Source organism: Aotus nancymaae, unplaced genomic scaffold, assembly GCF_030222135.1.
Source record: "Aotus nancymaae isolate 86718 unplaced genomic scaffold, 86718_ANA_hifiasm-v0.15.2.pri h1tg000088l, whole genome shotgun sequence".
In the NCBI taxonomy this organism is placed as follows: domain Eukaryota; kingdom Metazoa; phylum Chordata; class Mammalia; order Primates; family Aotidae; genus Aotus; species Aotus nancymaae.
The window spans coordinates 14,791,559-14,816,314 of record NW_026988503.1 but is presented as its reverse complement, the minus strand read 5'-3'; the positions used below and the strand labels follow the sequence as shown (position 1 = coordinate 14,816,314).

General features: G+C 37.7%; 1 protein-coding gene across 4 annotated transcripts in view; it reads left to right on the top strand.

The window, feature by feature from the left end:
- TBC1D4 (TBC1 domain family member 4) overlaps window positions 1-24,756 on the top strand; it is a 180,997-nt gene that overhangs the window by 66,516 nt on the left and 89,725 nt on the right. Inside the window, exon 1 of one of the 4 annotated variants that reach the window (XM_064369130.1) lies at window positions 13,708-15,651. The exons of the other annotated variants lie outside the window; for them this stretch is intronic. Coding sequence (XP_064225200.1) covers window positions 15,646-15,651 — 6 coding nt within the window. The 5' untranslated portion in view covers window positions 13,708-15,645. Of the gene's footprint in view, window positions 1-13,707; window positions 15,652-24,756 lie in introns of those variants that run through there. 4 annotated transcript variants of the gene reach the window in all.

Below are 24,756 nucleotides of genomic sequence, written 5' to 3'. Positions count from 1 at the left end.
GGTAACTGACCAATAGCTCTTTATGAAAAACTATATATATATATGTGTGTGTGTGTGTGTGTGTGTGTGTGTGTATTTGCATATATATATATGTGCATACAATCATATATCGGAGGGAACTTGTAAACAGCACATGTACAAGATTTTTACAACTTAATAATAAAGATAATCCAATTAAAGAATGGGCGAAGTATTTGAATGGTCATTTTTCCAGAGAAGATATTCACATGGCCAATAAGCACATTAAAAATGCTCAACATCATTTGTCATTAGAGAAATGAAAATCAAAATCACAATGAGATAGTACACCCACCAGAGCAGCTATAATAAAAATGACTGATAATAACAAGTGTTGATGAGAAAGTGCATAAATCGGAATCCTCATACACTGTTGGTGGGAATGTAAAATGGTGCAGCCACTGTGGTAAATGTCTGCCAGTTCTTTGAAAGGTTAAACATAGAGTTACTAAGTAACTCAGCAGTTCCACTCCCAGGTACCTACCCACAAGAAATGAAAACATAACTGCACAAAAACTCATACATGACACTGTTTTGACTGATGGTTACACTAAAGGCGTGGACTCCACCATTAGACAATATGTACATGTATCAAAACAGCATTTATACCCCCCAAATTTATACCAAGAAATCCCCTCATAGATGAATTTTCATTGCAGCATTATTCATAATAGCCAAAAAGTAGAAACAGCCCAAATGTCCATCCAGTGATGAATGGATAAACAAAGTGTTTTATATCCATATGATGGAATTTTACTTAGCAATAGAAAGGAATGAAGCACTGATATATGCCACAACATCATGAACCCTAAAAAGTGCTTAAATGAAAGAGGCCAGTCCCAGAAGACCACATATTATGACACTGTTTATATAAAATGTCCAGAATAGTTAAATCTATACATAAAGAAATTATATCAGTGTTTGGGGGAAGGGAGTAAGGTCCAGGTATGGAGGTGTGATAGGTACAGGGTTCTTTCTGGGATACTGAAAATGTTTAAAACTGGATAATGGTGATGGTTGCATAACTTTGTAAATATGCTAAAAAGCAGTGATTGTATGCATTGAATCTATGGTATGTAAATTATACATTAATAAAGCCGTTAAAAATATGGTAGCTTATTTTCTGAGACTTCCCAGCTTGTTCCTCTCTTTCTCTTTTATCTATACCATCTCTTTTCTTTTTTTTCTATTTTCTCTTTCCTGATCAAGCAGTTTCTTGTTGGGGTGAGTTCTTTTCTTAGATGTGAGTGCTGGAGTGTCAGTTTCCGGTTTGTACCCTTAGGCTTTGCTGTGGGCCCTTCTCACTCACTCACTAATTGGAGTAGAGAAAAACTTCTGGTTTCAGCTGCTGTGCTCCCATGGGCAGGCCATGACTGACAGTGAGTACCTGTTGGCTGCCTTGGAGATCTGTTCTCTGGCCCATGAGTCACCTGGCCGCTTCCCTTTGCGTCTTTCCGCAGAGATGCCGAGATTCTACAAGTCTTGTATGTGGTTTGTACCAAAGCCACTGCATTTTTGGATTCAAGAGGATACTTCCTCACCTAATTTTGTTGTCAATGTTGTCCATGGGTTTTGGTTTTGATGTCAGTTGTTCTGTTTTTGTGTGGAGATTTGGGAAAATCAAAAAATTATGCTTCTGTTGCTGCAGCCGTCATCCTAGAATTCAGAAGTGTAATCTTTCCGGCTGTTTGAGGAAGAGATTTGGAGGGAATTGGTCTGATGAAAACAGAAGATATTGTCCTGGAGATTTTAATGTCCTTGAGGAAAGAACTCGTGGCCTATTAATCTATTTTAATACAGCACCTGTTTAAACTCATGCCCTGTGAGTAAACACTCAGTTAAATATTCTTTGAATGTTGTTGAATTTGTTGAATGTAGATGTGCAGAGAGATGAATGACCGTCTGAACGATGTGGGCTAGAATTTATAGCTGTTACCCACTTACCAGTGTTGTCATCGACGGGGGCTGGGTGAATAGTTTCTCCTCCTTACGGATGCAGATCAGAAACACTTCTGAAGCTTTGGTCAGCTTGTCTCACCTGCCTCAGTTTATTATGAACTTCAGAGATGATATATAACTTCTGAAAAGATACATAACTATTGTTTTGGTCTCATTAGGGTATCAATACTAGGGTATTTTGTTACGTAAATGATGCAGATCCTACATGCATCTGAATGAGTGTGCTGGACCCTTAATTAACCCTTAGGTGCTGGGGCTGTTTTCCACATCCAAGACTTTGGATTCCGTTTCTGTCCACTAAAGTACCATAAACCCTGCTTGTGGGTAACCAAAGCACATGTCGTGGTTTAGTCATGCAGGACCTTTCCAACTTGATATGGAGGGAACTGCCTGATTTTTCCTGAGCTCTCTTTTCTCTAATAATCACTTTTGTTTATTCGACTCTTATGTGAATCGTAAAATGTTAGTAACTAGAACTATGTATGTTACAGAGATGAATTCCCTAAAGGCCTCGTGGATGACAACACCGTGATGTGCTCTGTCCTTCCTGGTCCTCTTATCCTCACCAACACTTACCATCAGAGGTTTCATTTCCTTGGTGCTCTGTTTTGTGACATGCCCTTGGAGAAAATTGTGCTGAGGTTGAAATGAAGGACAAAGCCATAAAATTGTGCTGTCTGTCAAAGACAGCATATTTACTTGTGTTTTGACAAAGGCCTGCAATGGTTTAAGTCAAAGTTGAGTTGGGTGGCAATTTAAGTACTTTGGACATTTTTCAAATCTGGGTGCTGCCCAGTGATCTTGGCTGTACATAAAGTACATAAATAATAAAATTATAAGGAATATAGTGTTATTTTCTGAGTGGCAGTGAAGTTGTTTACTGTTTTCCTTCTGGGTTGGCTTCTTGGATGTGTTTCTTAATAAATTCTCTAGAGATATGTATGTCAAGTCAGCTTGTTAAAAAGCAAAGAAACATGAAGGCATGTAGCCCTCACAGTTGGATGCTTTTAAACACTGCAGCTGTTTGAAAGGCCGAAGTGAACTAATTCAATTATGACTGAGAAACCCTGTTAGTGCTTGTCATGAACATCCTTCTTAAAATAATGGTAGCCAAGGGAAGAGAGATGTGCAAGGAATATAGACAGCTTCATTTAATTTCAATTTAAAAAGGAACAAAAGACATAAAATGACACAATTCTTGAAAGATAAATGAAATGTTATAGTCTTGGTTCACCATGCTAGAAGTTTACCAAAACTTCCATTTTTTTTATTCTACTCTTTGAAATCGTGTCTTATTTTGTACACAGTGGTTAATTTAACTCTTTAGACAAATGAGTTTTTGGCTTAAAGCTTTTCTGCCTTGTTATTTACAACCTTCTTTTGGTAATAATAAAAGATGATTATGGTTAAGTTTATTCAATAAAAAAAATAAAAAGTTAAAAAAAAAGAAAACTAACTTCCCTTTCAATGTTTCGTCCTGTCAGAAAATTATAGATTGATGCATACCCTAGACTTAAAAAAAAAAATGCATGTATACATGTATACACATACATAGAATTTGTTGTGATGTATAAATTATGAAAATATTTTTGCAAAAATTATATATTTACTATTTTGCAACATGGTTTTTTGTTTTGTTTTGTTTTTTACCCATGACCTTCTCCCCATATAGCTGAGATCTGATGAGCTGTATTCTCCCGTTTTGTGTCAGTAAAGGTATTAGATACATAATGGCCCATATGTAAGAAAGATGTCAGAGGAAACTGCAACTCTACCCAAATAGTTTGTCCTTCTCAACCCCTAGCCTAAATGGATGTGCAGTACCTAGAAGTCACTTAACAGCTGTCAAATCAATTGCATGACTGCTGGTGACATAGAGGACAAGCAGCAGCTGCCGGGCAAGTGCAACCATCCCCATTTCTCTGCATGGGTGGTGGGGGGACAGCAGCAGATGGATATAGTTCTACTGTTGTTCAATTTCTAACTGTAATCTAAGGGCCTTCCTTTAGGTGTTTAATTTCAAAGTCATAAAAAGTGGTTTTAGTGAAATATTGAAAAAAAGATTTAGATAAATTAGAAGAAAAGAATTATCTGTAGTCCCTCGCTACCCAAATTTAATTATTGTTAACATTTTGTGGTATTTCTTTTTGTTCATGCCTTCTCCTGAATCTGTTGTTAGAAATGACAGTTTACCTCTGTGGTCTTCCTCCCTAAAACCCATCACTCAGTCTGATCATGAGGAAAACATCAGATAAATGTTGATTAAGAAACATTTTTTTAAAAAAATGCCTCTTGAGAACCTCTCAAAACTGTTACAGCCAGGAGGAGCTTAGGGAGACATGATGACTAAATGAAATGTGTTGTCCTGGATGGGATTCTGAAACAGAAGAAGGACATTTGGGTGTCCATACTGAAGAGGGATGTTAACAGTAGAAGCAACTGGGTATGGATTATAAAGAAAGTTTTTCAACTATCTTCACCTTTTCTCTAAATCTAAAACTATTCTGAAATAAGATCAAATACATATTTTAAAAAGTATTACTATAATACTATGCATGCAGTATTGAACCTGCTTTTTCTGTGCCATCTTTTAAAAAAATCTAGTGATTGTTCACTATTTCTCAAAATGAATATGCTTTGATTCAAGTAACTGTTGCCTTTGCTGGGGCGATGTGTATGCAGGTGTGTGTATATATGTGTCCTCTACAAAAGCCTATTCTAATTTACAGTTATGCCACTTATATATATATATATAAAATATATATATATAAATATATAAATACCTGATTTCCTTGAACTTTCTCTAGCATTGTGTATAATCTTTTATATCATAATCTTTCCCAAAACTAGTACCTTGATTTAATCTGTATTTCTTTAGTGAAGTTCAAATGTAAGCATTTCCCTATTAGGTTTATTTTACTACTTCTCTTAAGAAGTCTGTGTTCACATTCATTTTTCCACTTGAGCCTATGTTTTTCCTCTGTGTTTTCTTGAGCTCTTTCAATAGTAAACCCAAAATTTTTAATAGTAAGCACAGACAGAGTTGGGAAATTGGAGTCGATAAGTACTCTTTTGTAATGATGCTATAGAATGCAACTAGGAAGAGGAAAATTATAATTTATTAAGATAAAAACTAATGTAATTGAAATTTATATCAAAAGAAAATGCAGCATGAGAGTAAGTAGTAACTCATTTTCTTTGTATTTGCTTTATTTTGGAGCAGCATGTGTATTTTGGAAATGTTGGAGTTGTGTAACAAAATTATTTATACTTCCTGCCTTTATTTTTCTAAGATAGTTGCTAGATCAAAAATAATATATTTTGTAACTACAGGGTAACATACAGGAAAAAAAAAATTTAGAATGTAATTTATTTAAGCAATATGAATAGAACCTATAATTAAAATATTTTGTTTAGTGATAATGAAAAACTAGTTGTTAGTAAGTGATTTTGTTGCTAGCCATGAAACTAGAACTAATAATTATCTTAATCCTTTCTCCCCTGCCCAAAACCCCCACAAATGTTTCCCTTAAAAATGAGTCATGTTGTAAAGTGGAGGATCCACTGGAATTAAAAATGCATTGACCCAGGATCTCCTGGTCCCTGGCCATGTAGAAGAGTAGGTCTTCATCCATGAGCGAAAGGCAGTTCAGTCTCCTGGTCTGGTTTATTTTGGCCCTGCATGCCTGGAGTAGACTCAAGTGAGGGACCTGGGAGCACGGGGGCTGCATGTTCTTTCCCCATGACTGCAAATGCCAGACATACTGTGAAACTGGACTGTGGAGCTCATTAACCTGTGGCCTGGTAGCTGGCAGGCTTCATGGCTTCCTCTAATTTTGATAGGGAATGGAAGATGTTTGGACACCTTGTGTGTATAATTTATTCTTTTTGTGAGCTCCATTTTTGCTTTTAGTATGTATTTTTAGATATAAAAAGTCTCTTGTATCTTGCTTATTTTTACCTTCTTTATAAATTCTACCTTTTTTTCTGTACTAAGCCAAATTAAAATACATATACAAAATGATTTATTAGAAATCTTTTCATCACAGATCATGGATGATACAGTTTGTGTGTGTGTGTGTGTGTGTGTGTGTGTGTGTGCATGTATGTTTACTACGGTGGAAGACCACATGGAAAATGAAGTTGTTTTTAAAGTAAAAGTGTATGTACCAAGTAAAATATATAGATTGGGGTAGACAAATGATCTTTTAAATGGAGACTGTTTCAGATTGTTCAATTTAAAAATTTTTATCCTTTTTTTGAAGCTATTACCTGAGAATGGAAATATTTATTATACCAGAATCATTATTATAAACCTGGGTTAGTTGTTATATTGAAAGAATGGAGAAATGTTCTGTTCAATCCTTTGACATGTTTCAACTAAAGCTTAAGGGCAGAGAAGAATGAAGTTGTATCCCTAGGGAGATGGGGGACAAAACCCTTTTAAGTCTGCCACAAACTCTAAATTACTTTGATAACTTGTTGTATATTAAGAAGTAATTCAGATTTTAATTTATTTGATAATATATCTTAAGTATTTTAATATAAACATGTTTTTAAAAGCTTGGCAGTAAAATTATTTCACCTTCCACTCTGCAATCTATAAGTCAGAATGATTCTACTAGAATCTGTGCCATGTTCATCCTTGACTTTAGGGCCTTGGCAGGTGGCTACACATCCTACAGGGTACGTATAGCTCAGTTAATACAGCTTTGCATTAGGTGGAGGAGGAAGGGCTCAAGATCTAAATGTTTCAGTAGATTCCAAGCAGAGTTTGTGTTTCAAGTGTTCACTTCGACAAAAGCCAACAGGTTTTCATGATTTGAATAATTCCTCACTGTTTAATGTTCATTGTCCATTAATTGAAACATTCCTTCATGCATTTGGCAAGTGTTCCAGTCTCCAGGACTGAGAAAGGGTCTGTCTTCATGGAGTTTACAGTGCAGCTTTTTTCTATGAGTTCTAGTTTGATAGATACATTCTAAAACTAGTTAAAACTTGTTCTTTTATTCTCCGGTAGCTTTCAACAACAACAACAACAAAAATCAACCCCAAAGCACGTTCATTATCTGGAGAATAAACCTACGGCGTTCTGTGAGTGAGAAAATGTAGATTAATCTGTATATTCTGTTAATCATTACTATAAAAGAGAATTTCTTATTGCCAGAGTGTTATATTTTTTATTTTGTACATAACTCTTGTTAGGAAAGAATAGATTGTGCTATTCTTGTGTGAAGGTGAAGTCCTGTGTGCTTTCTGATTTTAATTTACTTTCAGCTGTTGAAAAAGCTGCTTAATACCAATATCACATAGTATCAGGCACTGACTAAAGATAGTTATGCGGGTGGACCTTGACTGAAGCACCTGATGCAAAAAGAGTTCTTATTGATGAATTGAATCAGGAATTCACCACCGCTGTGCAATCCCCCACGAATGTGGAAACTATTGTCACAAGGAAGCCTGGGGTTTGGAAGATACTGGGACTTTAGAGGAAGAAAAGGGGAAATTAAGAACAAGTAAGAGAATTAATCCTGGAAATAAGCTCTCACACAAGCTTGAGGGTAGAGCTGGGTCAGGGAAAAGAGGAGTATGTGGAATTTCCTTTTTGAAAATATTTACCTTGTTTCGGACTCATTTTTGAAAGCATTTTGATACCACAGCATATTAGAGATGGATGAGTGATCAAGAGATCATCTCATTGTGGTCTAACACTAATATTATGTAAAGGAAACTGAAGCTTGTTTAAAGTGACTTGCTCAGGGTCACATGGTTAACTAGTGACAGCATGTAGGCATCTATATTCTAGAAACTTTTTCTGGGTTTTTCCTATGAGACTTACTCTTTCTCTGGAGTGCTCTTTACCAATGGGCGATAGTTGCACATGAAGCTGGAGAAGTGATCTGATGCCATATGGGGAAATCCTTTGTGTGTCCTTGTGAAGAATTTCACTGTATGTGTGTGTGCTGGGGAGCTAGTGCCGATGTTAAACATGGATGTGATGTTAGGTTTGTATTTAGAAAGAACACCTTGACCGTGATTTGGAGAATGGGGTGTATTGGAAGTAGCTGGATTGGTAAAAGGGTGGAGGGGTGTATTAGGAAGCTACTGAGAGTTGTTCATGCAAAAATCATGGAAACAGTGGAAGTGGAAAAAAAGTGGGACTGGTTAGAGCAATATTAAAGAGGAAGAGAGGTAAGATTTAGTGATTGTATACTGGGGGTAGGATGGGATGAAGGAGGGAGAGAAATGAAGTGTTTTGGTTTTCTAAGGTACATAACAATTCACCTTTCTAATTAGTCTCTTAAACCAACAGCAGTTGTTTATTTGTCTACTCTTTTGCAATTTGGGCAGGGCTTGATGGATGGCTCATCTGTACTCCACATGATATCTACCAGAGCTGGAATTTTCAGGATGACTTTTTTACAGGGTGGTGCCTCAGCTGAGTTTGTGGTGTCGTCTAGGTGCTATCTGGGAATGTCTTTCCTTTTGGTCTCTCCCCAAGGCTGGCATTATCTGCCTTATAGCATGTCAGTCTCATGGTAGTCTGACTTCCTCCATGGTGGCTGGCTTTTTCCTAGAGCTCAAAAGTAGAAACTGATGGCCTTCTTCACACTGGGGTGCAGAAGTCCCATAACATTAGTTCTACTGCATTCTATTGGTCAGAGCAGCTGCAGGGCCAGATTGCATTCAAGAAGAAGGGAAATAGCTCCCATCAAAGAATTTATGGACTCATATTTAATCCATTACAACCTGCCCTCTGGCCACAAATTATTTACATTTCTTCAAAGGCAAAACACACTTGCTCACTCCCAAGATGCCTGGCAGTCTCAGCCCATTATAGCATCAGACTCCAACTCAGATACCAGAATTGCATTCATTAAATCATGTGGAGGTGTAGGTGGCTTGGGTGTGGTTTCTCAGTTGCTGAGGTGTGTGAACTAAATAAAAGGACAAGTTTTTTGTCCACCAGCCCCGCATATATAAAGTGGGAATGTAGGAATTATATAAGCCCAGTAGACACCCCTGTTCAAAATGGATGTGTGTAGTGGGTTACAGCACCATAGAACACATACTAGTCCATAGAAGTTCTGAAATTCAACCAATTTCTCAGCCTCAGCTCTCACTGGGAATGATTTTTTGTGGTTCTTGGCTCCATCCTCTGTGTTGTCCTTCCATTCCAATAAGAAACAGCTGATGTTTGCAGCAGACTCTTTTTCAACATGTTGCCTGCTTCTAGAAGTTTGGGGGTTCAGAGGCCTCCTTTATTTTGGAAGATATTATTTCATTTATTCCAATCTGGTGTAGTACCCCCAAATTTTGAGAACTTTCTGTGTATCAAATTACAGTCTACTCTGTTTGGGAAAAGTCATACCCAGAATATCTTTGAAGATAAGATTGTTTCTTCTCTACTTTAGGCTGGGTGTCAGGTTGCTGTGGGACAACCCCCTTATAAGTCTTAGAAACCCCCTTGTTTAGATAAGTGGGTCTGGAAGGTAGGTTCTCAGATCTTTTTTAGAAAAAGGAGTCTTACTTTCTTGATACTAACCGAGGGTCATTTTTACTCTCAGAGTCCTGTTTTGGTCCTTGACCTGAGGCTACTTTTTTACTTTGAAAGTCTTTTGCTGAGAGGGACTGCAGATGGAAGCAGCTTTACTTTTGGACCCATAACATTTTGGGTCCTTTGTATTTCCTCTGATATCTGCTTTTCTTAGCTTAGCTTGCTTCTCCCATAGCTGATCGCAGGCCATTAAAGGAAGCCAGTTATACTTCCAGCTTTCTGTCTGGAAATCCCCTTAAGTTGACCCCCAGGTTCATTAGATCCTCTTTCTGTTGTGTGTACTACAGAAGGCTTACTCACTGTTTACCAGTTCACAGCTTGTGTCCTCTTCTGTCCGCCTTCAGTAGCCGTTTCCTCACTAGCAGCTCCCACTTTCAGACCCACCAGCAGTTTCCTCGAGGCCCTTCAGGCTCCACACAAAACCCATTCCCAGAGCCAATGCCACACATTTTAGATTTTCTTATGCCAGCAGCCACTTCTAGATTCTGATTTTTGTCTGGTCCATTGCATAACAAACCACCTTCAAACTTAGTGGCTTAAAATGAGAACATTTATTTACTCAGTACCCTGCAATTTGGATTCTCCTTGGTACGAACAGCTTATGTCTACTTCACATGGTGTCTGCCAGGACTAGAATGTCCAAGGCAGCATCTTCCCCCTTGTGTCTGAAGCCTCAGCTGGGTGGCTGAAACATGTGGGGCTGGCCAGGCATCTCTTTCTCTCCATTTGGCCTCCATGCTGCAAGCTTGGCCTCCCTCACAGCATGGTGGTGTCATGGTAGTCATGACTTTTGTTATAGCTGCTGGATATTTTCAGAGTATGAAAGTGGAAGTGGCCAAGCCATCTTCATACCTAGGCTTGAAGAGCCCAACATGCTCATTTAATTGTTTCTGTTAATCAAAGCAGACACCAAACCAGGGACGCAAACAGTATCATCTTTCATTGGGAAAACTATGAAGAATTTGTAGCCATCTCTAATCTACTATGATAGGATAATTCCTCGGTTTTCCTGGTTTAGCATTGGTAGATTATGCTATTCCCTTGAACCTGGTTTTCTGGAAAAGGTCATGGTTCATTTACATTTCAAAAAACCAACTCCAAAACCAGCCAACCCACCAAACAAACAAACTAAAGCAAATAAAAAAAAAAACAAAAAACAAAAAACCACAAACAGAAAAAAGCCAAATAGGAAAAGAAAGTCCCGTTAGAACTGTAGACTGACTTATCTTTTCTCTCCTTGCCATCTCCACACAATATAATTATCTTACTGTTTTCATCTTCTGCCATTTATCTTAGTTTCCTCTTTTCCAGCTATAGACAGTATCTCTTACATGTCTGTATTGGTTCTACCACCTTTCCTTCTCTTTTCATCTACTTCCACTTTACAGTTTCTGGTATCTACCCTTCATTTTTTTATGTTGTTTAAATTGATACCATCACATCGTGATGTGTTCATAATTAATTTCATGCTTTGTAAGTTGATTTTAGGAGTTGATTATTACTGGACTAAAGGTTTTATGCTAATATGACTGTGTCAGTATTCACTAAAGAGTTACTGTGCCATGACTACACTTTTTTTGTTGGGCAGGTTTTTGTTTTTCCTGGAGTTTCTGCTTGCCATTTTTTTCCTTGCCTTCTCTGCTTTAATCAGACCCTTAAATTCTTCTAACATCTCAAGCATGCTAATTAACCTGTGAAATCCATTCATTTCCTAGATCCTCCTTAGCTAGAGCCCTCGGTTATCCTGTTTCAATTGGGACTGATGGCAACGTATCTACAAGGTTAGATTCTCCATTTCTTAGATTATATGGCTTCCTGTTTCTTATTTTACTCTCTTGTTTTTCTTCAGCATATCTTTAAGTAACCTCTCTAAAATGCTTTTATGTGTAAGATCTCTGAATGCTTTCTCCTCTAAAAATGTGTCTATTCTTTAATCAGAATTTTTATCAGTGTTGTAGGCAAAGAAATGCTCAGGTGCTTAGAATGTTGTTCCCTAAGGATGCTGTAAATACATTTAAAGAGGTACTATTACTTGTTTCTGTTGTTTTCCCCAAATTTGTTTTATGATCTTATATTTCTGCTTCATTGTTTAATTTTTTTCTTTTTCTTATTGATATTTTTGAATTTTAGGAATTATATTCGGACATTAATTATTCAGTTTTAAAAATCGATAATTAATTACACTAGGTGACAAACTTGTGAAATTCTCCCTAAATGACTTCACTAGGAAATCATTATTGTGATAAAAATAGATATATACCTATGTTAGAAAAAAACTGTAAAATGTCTGGAATATCTACTCCTTTCAGTCCTTATTTAAAATCTGCTTGCTTTTTTTCTGGTGAGATAAAGTTGGATTGCTTAAAACTTTTCAGGACAGTTTGTTTCTGTAGGGAACTTGAGCTTTGTCTTTTGAAAACATAGTCCTCAAGCTCTGGAACATTTTAGGCCTTTGGCCAGTGGTGCTTTTTAAGTCAGTTCTGTTGCCCCTTCTTTGAAACAGCTGCTGAGACAATAAAGGTTGAGATATAAACTCCATTAACAGCATTCATGACTGAAATAAAAATATGCTTTATTGTTTTAGTATAATGAATGGAACTGTCTGGGAGGCTGACTGATTTTTTTCTACTTCTTTAGAGATGTGAAATTTGCAGCTTGTGGTTTTTAATGAAGGAAACTGGATTAAACATTTACCCTTTACATAAATTATAAGCAGGTGAAATAAGCCTGTGGAACACCTTGTGTGAAAGCAGGAGCTACATTAATAGCAGGTCATGAGATGAACGAAGGGCTTTGTATGGGAGTCCAGAGCTAGTGGGTTGCAAGACTAACCTGATTCTGTTTATAAATAAAGAAGCTTAAGCCAACCAATTAAATTGGAGGGGCACAAAAACTTACTGGTTATGGATCCATGATACTAACCAATGTATCATTTCTTTTCTTTCTTTTGAGATGAGGTTTCACTCTATTGCCCAGGCTGGAGTGCAGTGGCACAATCTTGGCTCACTGCAACCTCTGCCTCCCAGGTTCAAGTGATTCTCCTGCCTCAGCCTTCCGAGTAGCTGAGATTACAGGTACACACCATGTCACCTGGATAATTTTTGTATTTTTAATAGAGACAGGGTTTCACCATGTTGGCCAGGCTGGTCTCAAACTCCTGACCTCAGGTGATCGACTTGCCTTAGCGTCCCAAAGTGTTGGGATTACAGGCGTGAGCCACTGCGCCTGGCCGTATCATTTATTTTCACTGGTGAATCTTCATAAACTCTTTAAGATTTTGCCATTTCCAGCAACTCATAGACAAATACCTTTGTAAATAGCCTTTGATAGTATACAGATTATTGTCTTATAATGTTGGAGGAATGGGCTTCATATTGTGACTTTTGTGGTTCACCACTCACTTTAAAAAGCATTTGAGAAAAGGGTCTTGAACTCAGTCTTGTACATGTTTGTTCCTGTTTAGATATACCACAAAGAGGCACAGTCTCTGTGGTGAGGAGTTGCTAAGGAGGAAGTAGCAGCAGATAGATCTGTTTTATGCCTACCCTTATCCACTGCTGAGTGGTTACCAACCAGTACATTTCAGGAAACTTGTGCCTTTGTCCTACAATGCCTGTCACAGGCCTCCTCTAACACATAAATGAATTGTCAACATTCTTTTTAGATAATATATTGAAGTTGGATAAATATTTTTTGATTTCACATACTTCTGCCTGCAAACACACTTCTGTACTTAGTGCCTATACTCTGAGTGCAAATGGTTGTTTTTATACTTGGTATCTTCTATACTCAATGCCTTCTCTAAGCAGTGGTCCCTGTGCCCCGCCCCACCTGTATACTCTGCCAAATTGTAGCAAGGTTTTGCACATTGGCTGCTCAATAAATGTTTGTTGAATGAAATTAATTGGCTACGGTCTGTTCCTGTTGTTTCCCTTTAACTTAAGTCTGCACAATGTTACTGTATTGAAAGCACAATAGCATTATTTTCAGTGCTCAGAGTCATTGCCAAGGATATATTTGATTTGCAGCTTATACTGAGAAGTAACAATGAACAAATGAATGAACAAAACATCTAGCCATATACTTTTAAATTTTTAAAGATTGGCAAATCTAGCTTCTATTGTCTTTGAAATATAAAATATGTTTATGTGTGCTATTTAATAATAATATATTTTGGCAAGTATTTGGTGGTTCTCTCTGAGCATTCTTTTTTTTCTGTGTTTTCCTTAAAATTAAAAAAATATATATACAGCTGAAAAATCTGGCAAATCTGATTTTATACACAGCCCAAATTACCATTGTTCTTTCCATGATTGTCAATTCTTTTGATGACTTCTTGTATTTAATAATGTCGTTTATTTTTTAGACTTCACAAGGGTTATGGCTAGATTGAAAATCTGTGGAATCTAAACTATGGTTCCGCTAAACACTTTGTTAATAAATGAGGAAGTAAAATTAATATGAATTTGAGCTCAAAATTAATGGATCTGAGATGACAGTAAACTAGTGTTTTAAGTATCTGAGTTTGTGTATCAGCTCTGTTTACTAGCCTCATGACTTCTCTTTCTCTAAGTTAATTATATTTGTCTTGTCCTTTAAGGTAATTGTAAGAGTCAACAGTAGTTGAAAAGCACTTTGTAGCTATTAGCTGTATATATAAGATTATAATTACCAAATCATATTATATAACCCTCATTTCAAAGCAATTCACATAGGCATTTTCTGAAACCAAATTATTCTGATAGACCGACTCATATTCTTCCTCTAAGAAAATAAATATCAGTATTACTCAAGAAAGATTGTATTTATATTATTTTAAAAAATTTTCCCCAGGAATGTGTAACCTACAGATTTCTCAGGTTTGAATAACTCTAAACTGCTGTGTTGTTGCACTGAAAAATTTGCTGTTTGTAGATTTGGCCTGTGCACAGCAAGCCAAGTGGCTACGAGGGGGGAGCATATTATCTAGTGGATCTCTTGCAGGAAAGGATATTCACCATCCATTCAGACTTGTAAAATGTTTGGAGCAGAGCCTGGCAGACAATATGCCCCATACAGCTTTTATTGTATAAATATTAAGAACTGAGACAATATTAATTGTTCTACTGAAAAGTTGATTAAATGTAACATTCCAGAGGCCAGCCTGGGAGAATAGGGGTGAAATGTGTGAATGCAAAGCTTTTTGCAGTGCCTAGGAGATAGGACTATCTACCACTTGTTTCAAGAGTTTGGCAGCAAAAGGAAGGAAAAAACAAATGCAGTAGTAAGAGCAAACAAAGCAGAGAGAGAGAGAGAGTTAGTTTGTGTGTATTTTAATTTAAATTTGATTTTTTTGACATTACAAAAGAAATGACACCCACAGGGAAGAAATGACTGCAGGTCTAAATCAAGTGTATATTGTAGGATTTGGAGTTCTAGTAAAATAGAGATGGATTAAAGGCCCAGCAAAAATGAAAGGAATAAAAGGCTCGGTACAGTGACTCACTCCTGTAATTCCAGCAGGAGGTTCACTTAAGCTAGGAATTCAAGACAAGCCTGGTAATATATTGAGACCCTATCTCTACAAAAACAAAAATTAAAAAATTAGCTGGTATGGTGGCACATGATTGTAGCCCCAGCTCCCCAGGAGGCTGAGGTGGGAGGATCACTTGAGCCCAGGAATTCCAGTTGCAGGGAGCTGTGAGTCTGTCACTGCACTCCAGCTGGGGGAACAGAGAGATCCTGTCTCTTAAAAAAGAAGAAGAAGGAGGACGAGGAGGAGGAGGAGAAGGGAGAAGAAGGGGAGAGGGAGGAAGAAGAAGAGGAAGAGGAGGAAGAGGAAGAAGAAGAAAGAAAAAAAGAAAGGAAGAAAGAAGAAGAATAGGAGGAGGATGAGGAGGAAGAAGAAAAGGAAAATGTCTTTAGTGATTAAAGTGTGAGAGGACAGGAGGGACAGTGAGATATCGAAGTGGAATTAGAAGTACGTGAGAACATTTATGTGAGATTGTCTCGCAAGTGCCAGTGAATTAAGAGTATTGTCTGCTGTGAGGATCTTCTCTTCTGTCTTTCAGATGACTAGAGAATAAATGAAGTATAGAAAATAATCAGCTGAGGGGTGTGATGGAGAATGAATGCTGGTAAGGAAGTAGAAATAAAATGAGACGAAGGATACGGCAGTATTTGGAATACACTGTTTGAATTTTAAAATAGGGTCATTTTTGTGTTATTTTGTGTGCATTTTAATATATAATCTTTTTGGTTATTTAGCCAGCAAATACTTATATGTTTGTTTATTCGGCAAATATTTGTTGAAAATCTTTGGTTTTATAGGGCTTCTGTTTTACTGTGGGATGACAGACATTGAAAAGATAAAGAAGTACAATATATAGCATGCTAAGTGATGAGAAGTGCTTAGGATAAAAATTTTACAGGAAAGGGGTTGGGGAGAAAGGAAGAGAAGGATAGAGAAAAAGAAATAATGGAAGCCTAGAGAAAGAATGAGAGAAAGCGAGAGAGTTTTAGTGAGTGTGGCCAATGGGGTTGTCACTGAAAAGACAACAGGTGAGTAAAGATATAAAGTTGTGAGAGAGAGGGACAGGACGTCCCTGGCCCTGGAGGAAGGGCCCTGCTCTGTGGAGGACCAGTCAGAAGGCTGTGAGGCTGGAGTGGACTGAACGAGGGGGAGTGGCAGGCGAGGAGCTCATGGAGGGAGTAGCATCCGATGGTGCAGTGTCTTATAAGCCAGGAGACTGCATGAAATGACTAAGTGGAGCAAGTGTAAACAGAAAAGAGAAAAAGGGAGGCCGGGCAGCACTTAGGGAGGCTGAGGTAGGTGGATCATGAGTTCAGGAGTTTGAGAGCAGCCTGGCCAATATGTTGAAACCCCATCTCTATTAAAAACACAAAAATTAGCTGGGCATGGTGGCACACGCCTGTAATCCCAGCTGCTCGGGAGACTGAGGCAGAATAATTGCTTGAATCTGGGAGGCGCAGGTTGCAGTGAGCTGAGATCGCCCCATTGCACTCCAGGCTGGGTGACGGAGCAAGACTCCATCTCAAAAAAAAAAGAAAAGAAAAGAGGAAAGGGCTAATCATGGAGCCCTGGGTAGATCCAAGGATTAGAGTTCTGAGAGATGAGAAGGAATAAGCAAAGGAGACTGGAGGAGAGCTAGGGAAGTGGAGAAAACCTAGCACAGTGCAGTGTCCTGGAAGCCAAGTGAAGTATGTCGAGGTGAGGAAATGCTCTTTTTCTGTCTAATGTACCCCATGGGTCAAATGTGATAGGGTCTGGGAATTAACCATTGGATTTAGCAATCTGGCAGCCATACTAGTTGCTTTGCAGGGGTGGCAGGAGTAATTGCCTGATGTTATATGGGTTCAAGAAGGAAAGGGAGGAGAGAAATCGCAGACAGCAAATGCAGGCAACTCTTTCGGAGTTTAACTGCATCTAGCAGGAGAGAATTGACCTAGTAGTTAGAGAGGGAAGGGGGGTCAAAAGAATTCTTTTAGGATGGGAGATAAAAACAGCATGTGTGTAAACCGATGGGGAAGGTGCAGTAGAGAAGGAAAAATTGATGTTGTAGAAGAGTGGGGGAGAACTGCTACAGCAGTGTCCTGAAGTGTGCAGGAGGCCATGGCATCTGATACACAAGTTGTGTGTGTGTGTGTGTGTGTGGTGGGGGAAAAAGTGGCCTTGGCGTGTTCGTGCATAGTATCAGGAAAGAAGGCATAGTCTAAGCAGAGTTAGATGTGAAGGTCAGAACTTGTGGAAGCTTTCTCTGGATATATATCCAAAGATGATATAGATTCTGTCTATCTATCTATCTATCTATCTATCTATCTATCTATCTATCTATCTACCTACCTACCTACCTACCTACCTGTCTGTCTTCCATCCATCCATCCATCCATCTGTGCTTCCTTCCTTCTATCATCTATCTGTCCATCTTCACACACACACCTGTACATACATAATGATTTTCACACAATAGAAGAGAAAGATGAGTTTTTTCACTTTTGACAATTACTGTCTTATATACCTTGAAGTCTGCTGTTATTTTCTGGTCTTTTTGTAAATCTCTTTGAAGGTTACATGCCACATCCTTAAGCTTCCATCATTCCAAGTCTTGAGGAATTACTGTTAGCAAGACAGAATGTTAGATTCCAGTTTCCTTTCATTACTGTATTTTAACTCTGGGGCTGCCATTACTAAATGAGAATGGGAATCCATAAGTGAGTGAATTGCTGAAGGAGGCAGTGGAAGAGTCTGTTAGTGTCAGAAATTAGTAGTGGCACCTTTGAGAATACTCTTCAGCAGCCATGGTGCTGAGTTCGTGGTGGAAGCCCTGTTTCAGGTGATTCCACATCCTAATCACCCTGGATGTAGACTTGTACCTAATCTCTGGACCCAGACCTTTTGACCATTGAGACCTAACTATCAATTTAATCTCTGTTCTGACCTTTTCTTTTTCTTTTTTTCTTTCTTCCTTTTTTTTTTTTTTTTTTTTTTTTTAAGACAGAGTCTCTTTCTCTCGCCCAGGCTGGAGTGCAGTGGTGCGATCTCGGCTCACTACAACTTCTGCCTCCTGGGCTCAAGCGGTTCTCTTGCTTCAGCCTCCCTAGTAGCTGGGCTTACAGGCACCCACCACCACGCCTGGGTAATTTCTTTTTTTTTTTTTTTTTGTATTTTTAGTAGAGACAGAAACGGTTTCACCATGTTGGCTACGCTTGTCTGGAACTCCTGACCCCAAGTGATCTGTCCGCCTCAGCCTCCCAAAGTGCTGGGATTATAGGTGTGAGCCACCATGCCCAGCCCGTTCTGACCTTTTCATTTTAAGTTTTTAGTTTTGTTACCTGTCTTCAGGGCCCAGATTTCTGGTTTGATGAGAATTTCCTACAATCTTTAGAGTTTTAACTTGTAAATTTTCTGGCCTTTTCTGCCCACATTGTCTGCTGGTCCTTGTCCACATCTGACTAGCATGATCGTGTTGATGCCTGCTATTGTGTGCAGTAGCCAACCATGGGACCATAATCGTTCGGGATTTTTGTGGTTATTTTTTATAAAGTATCATAATTGCTATGACTAAATTTATCAAAATGATTTCCTAACATTATGGCACTATTTAATTGGTCAAAATATTATTTTTCTTCTATATTATTTATTTAACCAGTTTAACTGTTTCTCATAATTATTATAATTTTGTTATTAAAAAATAAAAACTAAAACCAATTCTGGAGATACAATAGTTAGATAAAATCGAACTTTTCTACAAACTCGTCTGTTTTTATTTACACTGCTTTTCTGAAAAAGCAAAATACATTAAAAAAGCTAATGTAGCCTCAGAATTAAATAAAAGTACACAGAAGAGAGATGGGGTATAACCTAACTTTAATATGAAACAGTGAGACTATGATGAATAGTTTTGTCTTTTTTCCCAAAGTCTCCTATTAAGACTGTTTATAATTCGTTTTGGCTGCAGCGTAGCTCACTAACATCAGCATGATCAGTCTGTAGAATGAGTACTCCTGGAAATATATTGGAATCAAGTAAGCTTAGCACTTTCCTGTTTTAAGTGTGACAAGTTAAGAAAAGTCTGGAATATTGCAGTACGTCTGTTATTTTTAAAAAACAATCACATGCAAAAAATTTGAACCCCGAATAGATGGTGGGCAACAATAACTACTATTTTAGTGAGCACATATGCGCCAAGCATGTGTCTGCTGTCATTTAATTTCACAAATCCTTACAATAATCACTCGAAGCAGATATCAGTAAACCATTTTATGCATAAAAAACTAAAGTTAGAGCTGCTAGTTGTAAATCCGTGCAAGGCCACGCAAGCCAGTAAACTGGAGAGCTGTGTTGGAGCCTATTTGAACAATGTTGGAGGGCATAAAATTCTAATTATAACCTATATGCCCATATGGCAAGCAGATAATTGAGTTGGGTCAATGTTGTCATATTTTATTACTGTGGACATGTGGAAGAGTTTAGAACCATGGTGCTCAAGTGTGGTTTGCAGAACTCTGGGATTCCCTGAGATACTTTCACAGGGTCAGCAAATCAAAACTGTTTTTATCATAATGTTAAGATGTTATTTGTCTTTTTCACCATGTTGACATTTGTGCTGATGGTGCAAAAGCAATGGTAGATGAAACTGCTGGCATCTTAGCATGAGTCAATGCAGTGGCACCAAACTCTACTCGCAGTCACTGTATTCTTCACAATCAATAACTTATAGCTAAAAAAACCCCCAGCCAGACCCATTTCAGGATGATCTTCATCCGCTTACTGAATGAGTAGAATTTATTCAATTTTATAAAATTTAACCCTTGAGAACACATTTTAAAAAATACATGAGAAAATGGGAATGGCATGACAAATACAGTGCTGGTGTAGAGGAAAAGCATTTGTACAGTTTTAGGAGTTGTGTGGTAGACAGAATTATGGCCCCTTAAATATGTCCTTGCCCTCGATCCCAGAAACCTGTGAATATATTACCTTGTATGTCAGAAGTAACTTTGCAGGTATGATTAAAGTTAAGAACCTCGAGATGCAGAGATTATCATGGATTATCCAAGTGGGCCCAATTTTATCACAAGAGTTCTTAGCAGGGAAGAGGAAGGTAGAATATGGGTCAAAGAAAAGTGATATGAGGGGGACTCAACCCACCATTGCTGGCTTATCAGATGGAAGAAGGGGGCCACAGGGCTGGTAATTTGGATGTCTTTTAGAAGCTGGGGACAGCCCTCAGGTGACAGCCTGGAAGAAGATTATAAAGAAATGAATTCTCCCTTAGAGATTCCAATAAGGATCACAGTCTACCAGCACCACGATTTTAATCTGATTAGACTTGTTCTAGGCTTCTGTCCTGCAGAACCGTAAGGTAATAAATGAAGTTTGTGGTTCTTTATTAAGGCAGTAACAGAAAGCTAATACTAGCTGTAAGCCGAACTAGCCTTTTTTATGTGGAAGACCATTTTTACTTGAAAGAATGACTCGTAGCAAATGTGCTTCTTCAGTCTTGGGTGTTTGGCAGACATATTCTTGAAAATGAACAAAGTGATCTTGCCGCTTAAAGAAAGACAACTGACAGGGTGTGTTTAGACTTTTGGAAAAACTTCTGTTTGTCACTGTGAGCTTGATAGTTTGCTGAAGACTCTGATGAGATTGGTGGTGATATTAATGAATGTGATGTCTTGATAACATTTAATACAGTATGTCAGAATTTGCATAATCCAATGAACCAGTATTTCCCAAAAGACCAGTGTATGAGTTACAAAATCATGGATTGTTAAAAAGATCCTTTGAAAGTGCAAGATAAAGAAATGGATTTCAATGGGACAGAATGTAGAAAGTTCACTGATATAGTTTCAAATTTCGCATTGCCACAAACATTTAAGGAACAATCATACATTGGTGGATACTATAAAAAAAATAATATTAACCATTATCTGAAAAAGCTCTGAAAATATACCCTTTTCTATTTATATATACTTGTGGGAGGTTAGATGTTCTTCATGTCATGGCAGATTGAGTGCAGAAACAGATAAGGGAATCCAGCTACCTTTTACTAAGTCAAATATTACATTTACAAAAATGTAAAACGGTATCAGTCTCCACACATACGTTTTTGTTTTAAAAGTGAAGTTATTGTCATAAAAATATTTATTATATAGTGATTTGTGATTATATTAAGTGAATTAATATTTAAAATTTTCTCAGCTATAATTTCTAAAATGATGAATATTGATTGATAGAACCGTATATACAAAAGCTCTTAGTGGTCTCTCAGCAGTCAGTTTTCAAGAGTGAGAATTGCTGTTTTAGAAAGCACTTTAAAAATAATGATAAAGATCTAAATTATCAACAAGGAAAAATACCTAAACCATGTTTTCAAGCACAAAAAGGAGGTCACAAAACTTTGTTTAGAAGGAGTCTATTTATTGAAAATTTTGTACCTATGTTAAGTATTTTAATATTGAGAGATGTGTGGAGGGATATTCACTAAAATTTCAGTACTGATATTGTCTGGATCAGTGTTTTCTTATTTGTACTCATCTTTATGCTTTTATTATTTTACAATGAGCGTGTATCAGGAAAGAAAATAGCAAATCTGTATTAAAAAGCACATTTTATTATTTTACAGCATGCGTGTTTATAAGAAATGTGAAGCCATGTAAAAAGTATATAATGTGTTCATGAAAACTTTTCTTTCACTGCATTTGTTTTTAGAGCTACTAAATGATAGTCATGGTTTTTGGTCCAAATTTATTGCTCAAGACTTTAATGCAGTAGTTTGAATTTGTATGTTTCACATGGTCTCATTGGTAGCTTGACCCAGTTGATATAGATATTTGTTAATGCAGCAGTGTGTTAACAGCTTCATTCATCCTTTTGTTTCCTGTTTAGTATTTACTGATAAGCCTTGTAGGGTAGAATTAAACTTAGGATGTTTATAAATATATTATTAATTGTTCAGGATCATAGCAGGACACAAGGGCTTTACGGTGCATGCCGTTAATCATAAACAGACACTGTCACAGAGACCGAGTGTTTGATGTCTAGTTCCTGTTATAATCTCATAGTCTTTGATGTTACCGTCTCAAGACTGGAAAATGTCAAATTCACTTTCTTGATCCAGTTAACGTGATTTTGTGAGTGGATTCAATAAATTAGCAGAATGTAGGACAGTTTCTTAGCAGTGAAATGAAGATAATAGAATTACCTCAAAGGATCAAAAGATAGTTGTGATGATTAAAGGAGATAAAATATATTAAGCATTTAGAACAATGCCCAGCTTATAAGTGCTCTATTAGTGATAGCTATTATTATCTAGAAAGTACACACAGTAAGTTCATAGCAAATATTATTTACAAAGAGCTAACTTTCCCAGATGTTCACGTTCAAATTGTTCATGTATTTGCATTAGCAATGGGTCACGCAGAGGCTGCTATCAGCGTTTCTTTTTAGAACAGGCACCTGCTTTTCAGGTGACACTCTTAATTTGATTAATATTCTCTTCTCATATGCAAACACTCTAGGTTCAGGGAAGAACCTGTTTAGTATGGTGATCTAGGAGAGTGAGCAGAACCCCCGTTTTCTCTTTGATTGTTTGCTTGCTCATTCATTGGTTAGTTTATTTCACAAACATCTATTGAGTGGGAGTCATGTGCTAGGCCTTGTACTTGGGACAGATAAGAGGCATGACACACGTCCGTGGGAGAGGAAGATGCTATTGGGTGGCTAAATATAGTGCCAGAAGGGCTCTGAAGGGGAAGCACCGGGTTGCTGTGGGTGATTTGGAGGTGTGCACTGCTGTCGCAGGCTCTGGGGTAGGGCGCCATTGGAAAGGGCTATGGAGGGAAGTTTCTCTGAGGGGAATTGTGGGCAAATAGGCCTTCCAGGCTGCTGAGCAGTGAGCAGCCTATGCTCTGTTCCTCCTTCTCTGAGGACATCTTACTATCTGCTGATGTACCTTATGGGCAATTTGCATAGAAGATTTATTAGTGATGTTTTTATATTCTTCACATTCTATTCACTAGGCTAAAAGAAGCGTAAGTACTTATCCAATATTTATAGGGCAAACAAAATTTTTAGGAATATTTAATAAAGGCACAGAGGTTTCAGAAAGATTTTTCTTGAATTATTTTAACTATAAATGGAGTTTTTAAAAATTTAAGGATGATTTTTGTTTGTTTATTTCAGAGTTGTGGAAGGAATAATCTTTCCCAAATTCTTTTTCTCTGAATCAGCCCACAAATTCATAGATTAATCGTAAGAAAACCATTTAGCTGGTATTTATGTAAAGAAATCTTTTATCATCACTGAATTTTCAAATATTTAGGCTCATTTTGCAGTGGCAACCTTTTTTTTTTTAAAGAAGCTTTTTTTTTTTTTTCCTTTGTCTTTTCTGGTTCCCAAATTGAAGTAGAATATTTGAGAAACGGGCAAGTTACTGCCAGGTTGACTGGATGCGGTGCTGCAGGTGTCCAGATCACTGAGGATGAGTTTTTTTTTTTTTTTTTTTTTTTTGAGTCGTCATCTCACTCTGTCATTCAGGCTGGAGTGCATTGGTGCGATCTCAGCTCACTGCAACCTCCACCTCCCGGATTCAACTGATTCTCCTGCCTCAGCCTCCCAAGTAGCTGGCACTATAGGCACCTGCCACCATACCTGGCTAATTTCTGTATTTTTAGTAGAGATGGGGTTTCACCATGTTGGCCAGGCTGGTCTTGAACTCCTGACCTCAAGTGATCCACCTGCCTCAGCCTCCCAAAGTGCTGGAGTTCTATAATAGCACAAGTGTGAGCCACTGGGCCTGGCCTGGAGAGAAGTTTTGAAATGGTTTAAGAGCTGTAGAGCAGCAGATGAGAAAGAATAGTTCAGGAAAACTGGTAGACCATGTACCCAGGAAATAGGTGATGAGGTAAGAAAGAGTGCTAAGCAAGGAATCGAGACTCTTGTAGGAGACATAAGGCAAGAAGACCAGTTATGGATGCCTGAAACTGTGGATGGTACCAAACCCTATTTATACTCTGTTTTTTCCTGTATATACATACATACCTATGGTAAAATTTAATAGGCTCACCAAGAGATTAGCAACAATAATAATGATAGAACAAATATAACAATATACTGTAATAAAAGTTATGTGAATGGGGACCCTCCCCAGAATGCCTTATTGTACTATACTGCAGGTAACTAAAACCACAGAAAGTGAAACTACAGATAAGGAGGGACTACTGTACAAGTCCAAATGTATTAAGGACAATGAAGATAAAAGCAAAATGCTTTAGCCACTTATTCAATAAATAAATAAATTTGTTGTGTGCCTACTATAGTCATGGTTGAGGTGAGGGTAAGGTCATTCTTTTTTAGAATTTACTTTAAAACCTAAAATGCAATTAAAAAAAAAAAAGAATCAGAATTCAGGATAGGCTTTTTTTTTTTTTTTTTTTTTTTTTTGAGACAGGGTCTCACTTTGTCACCCAGACTGGAGTGTAGTGGTGCGATCTCAGCTCACTGCTCATTGCAGCCTCCACCTTCCAGGTTCAAGTGCTTCTCATGCCTCAGCCCTCTGAGTAGCTGGGACTACAGGCGCTCACCACCATGTCCAGCTAATTTTTGTATTTTTTTGGTAGAGATGGGTTTCACCATGTTGGCCAGGCTGGTCTTGAACTCCTGGCCTCAAGGGATCCACCTGCCTCAGCCTCCCAATGTGTTGGGATTAAGGGCATGA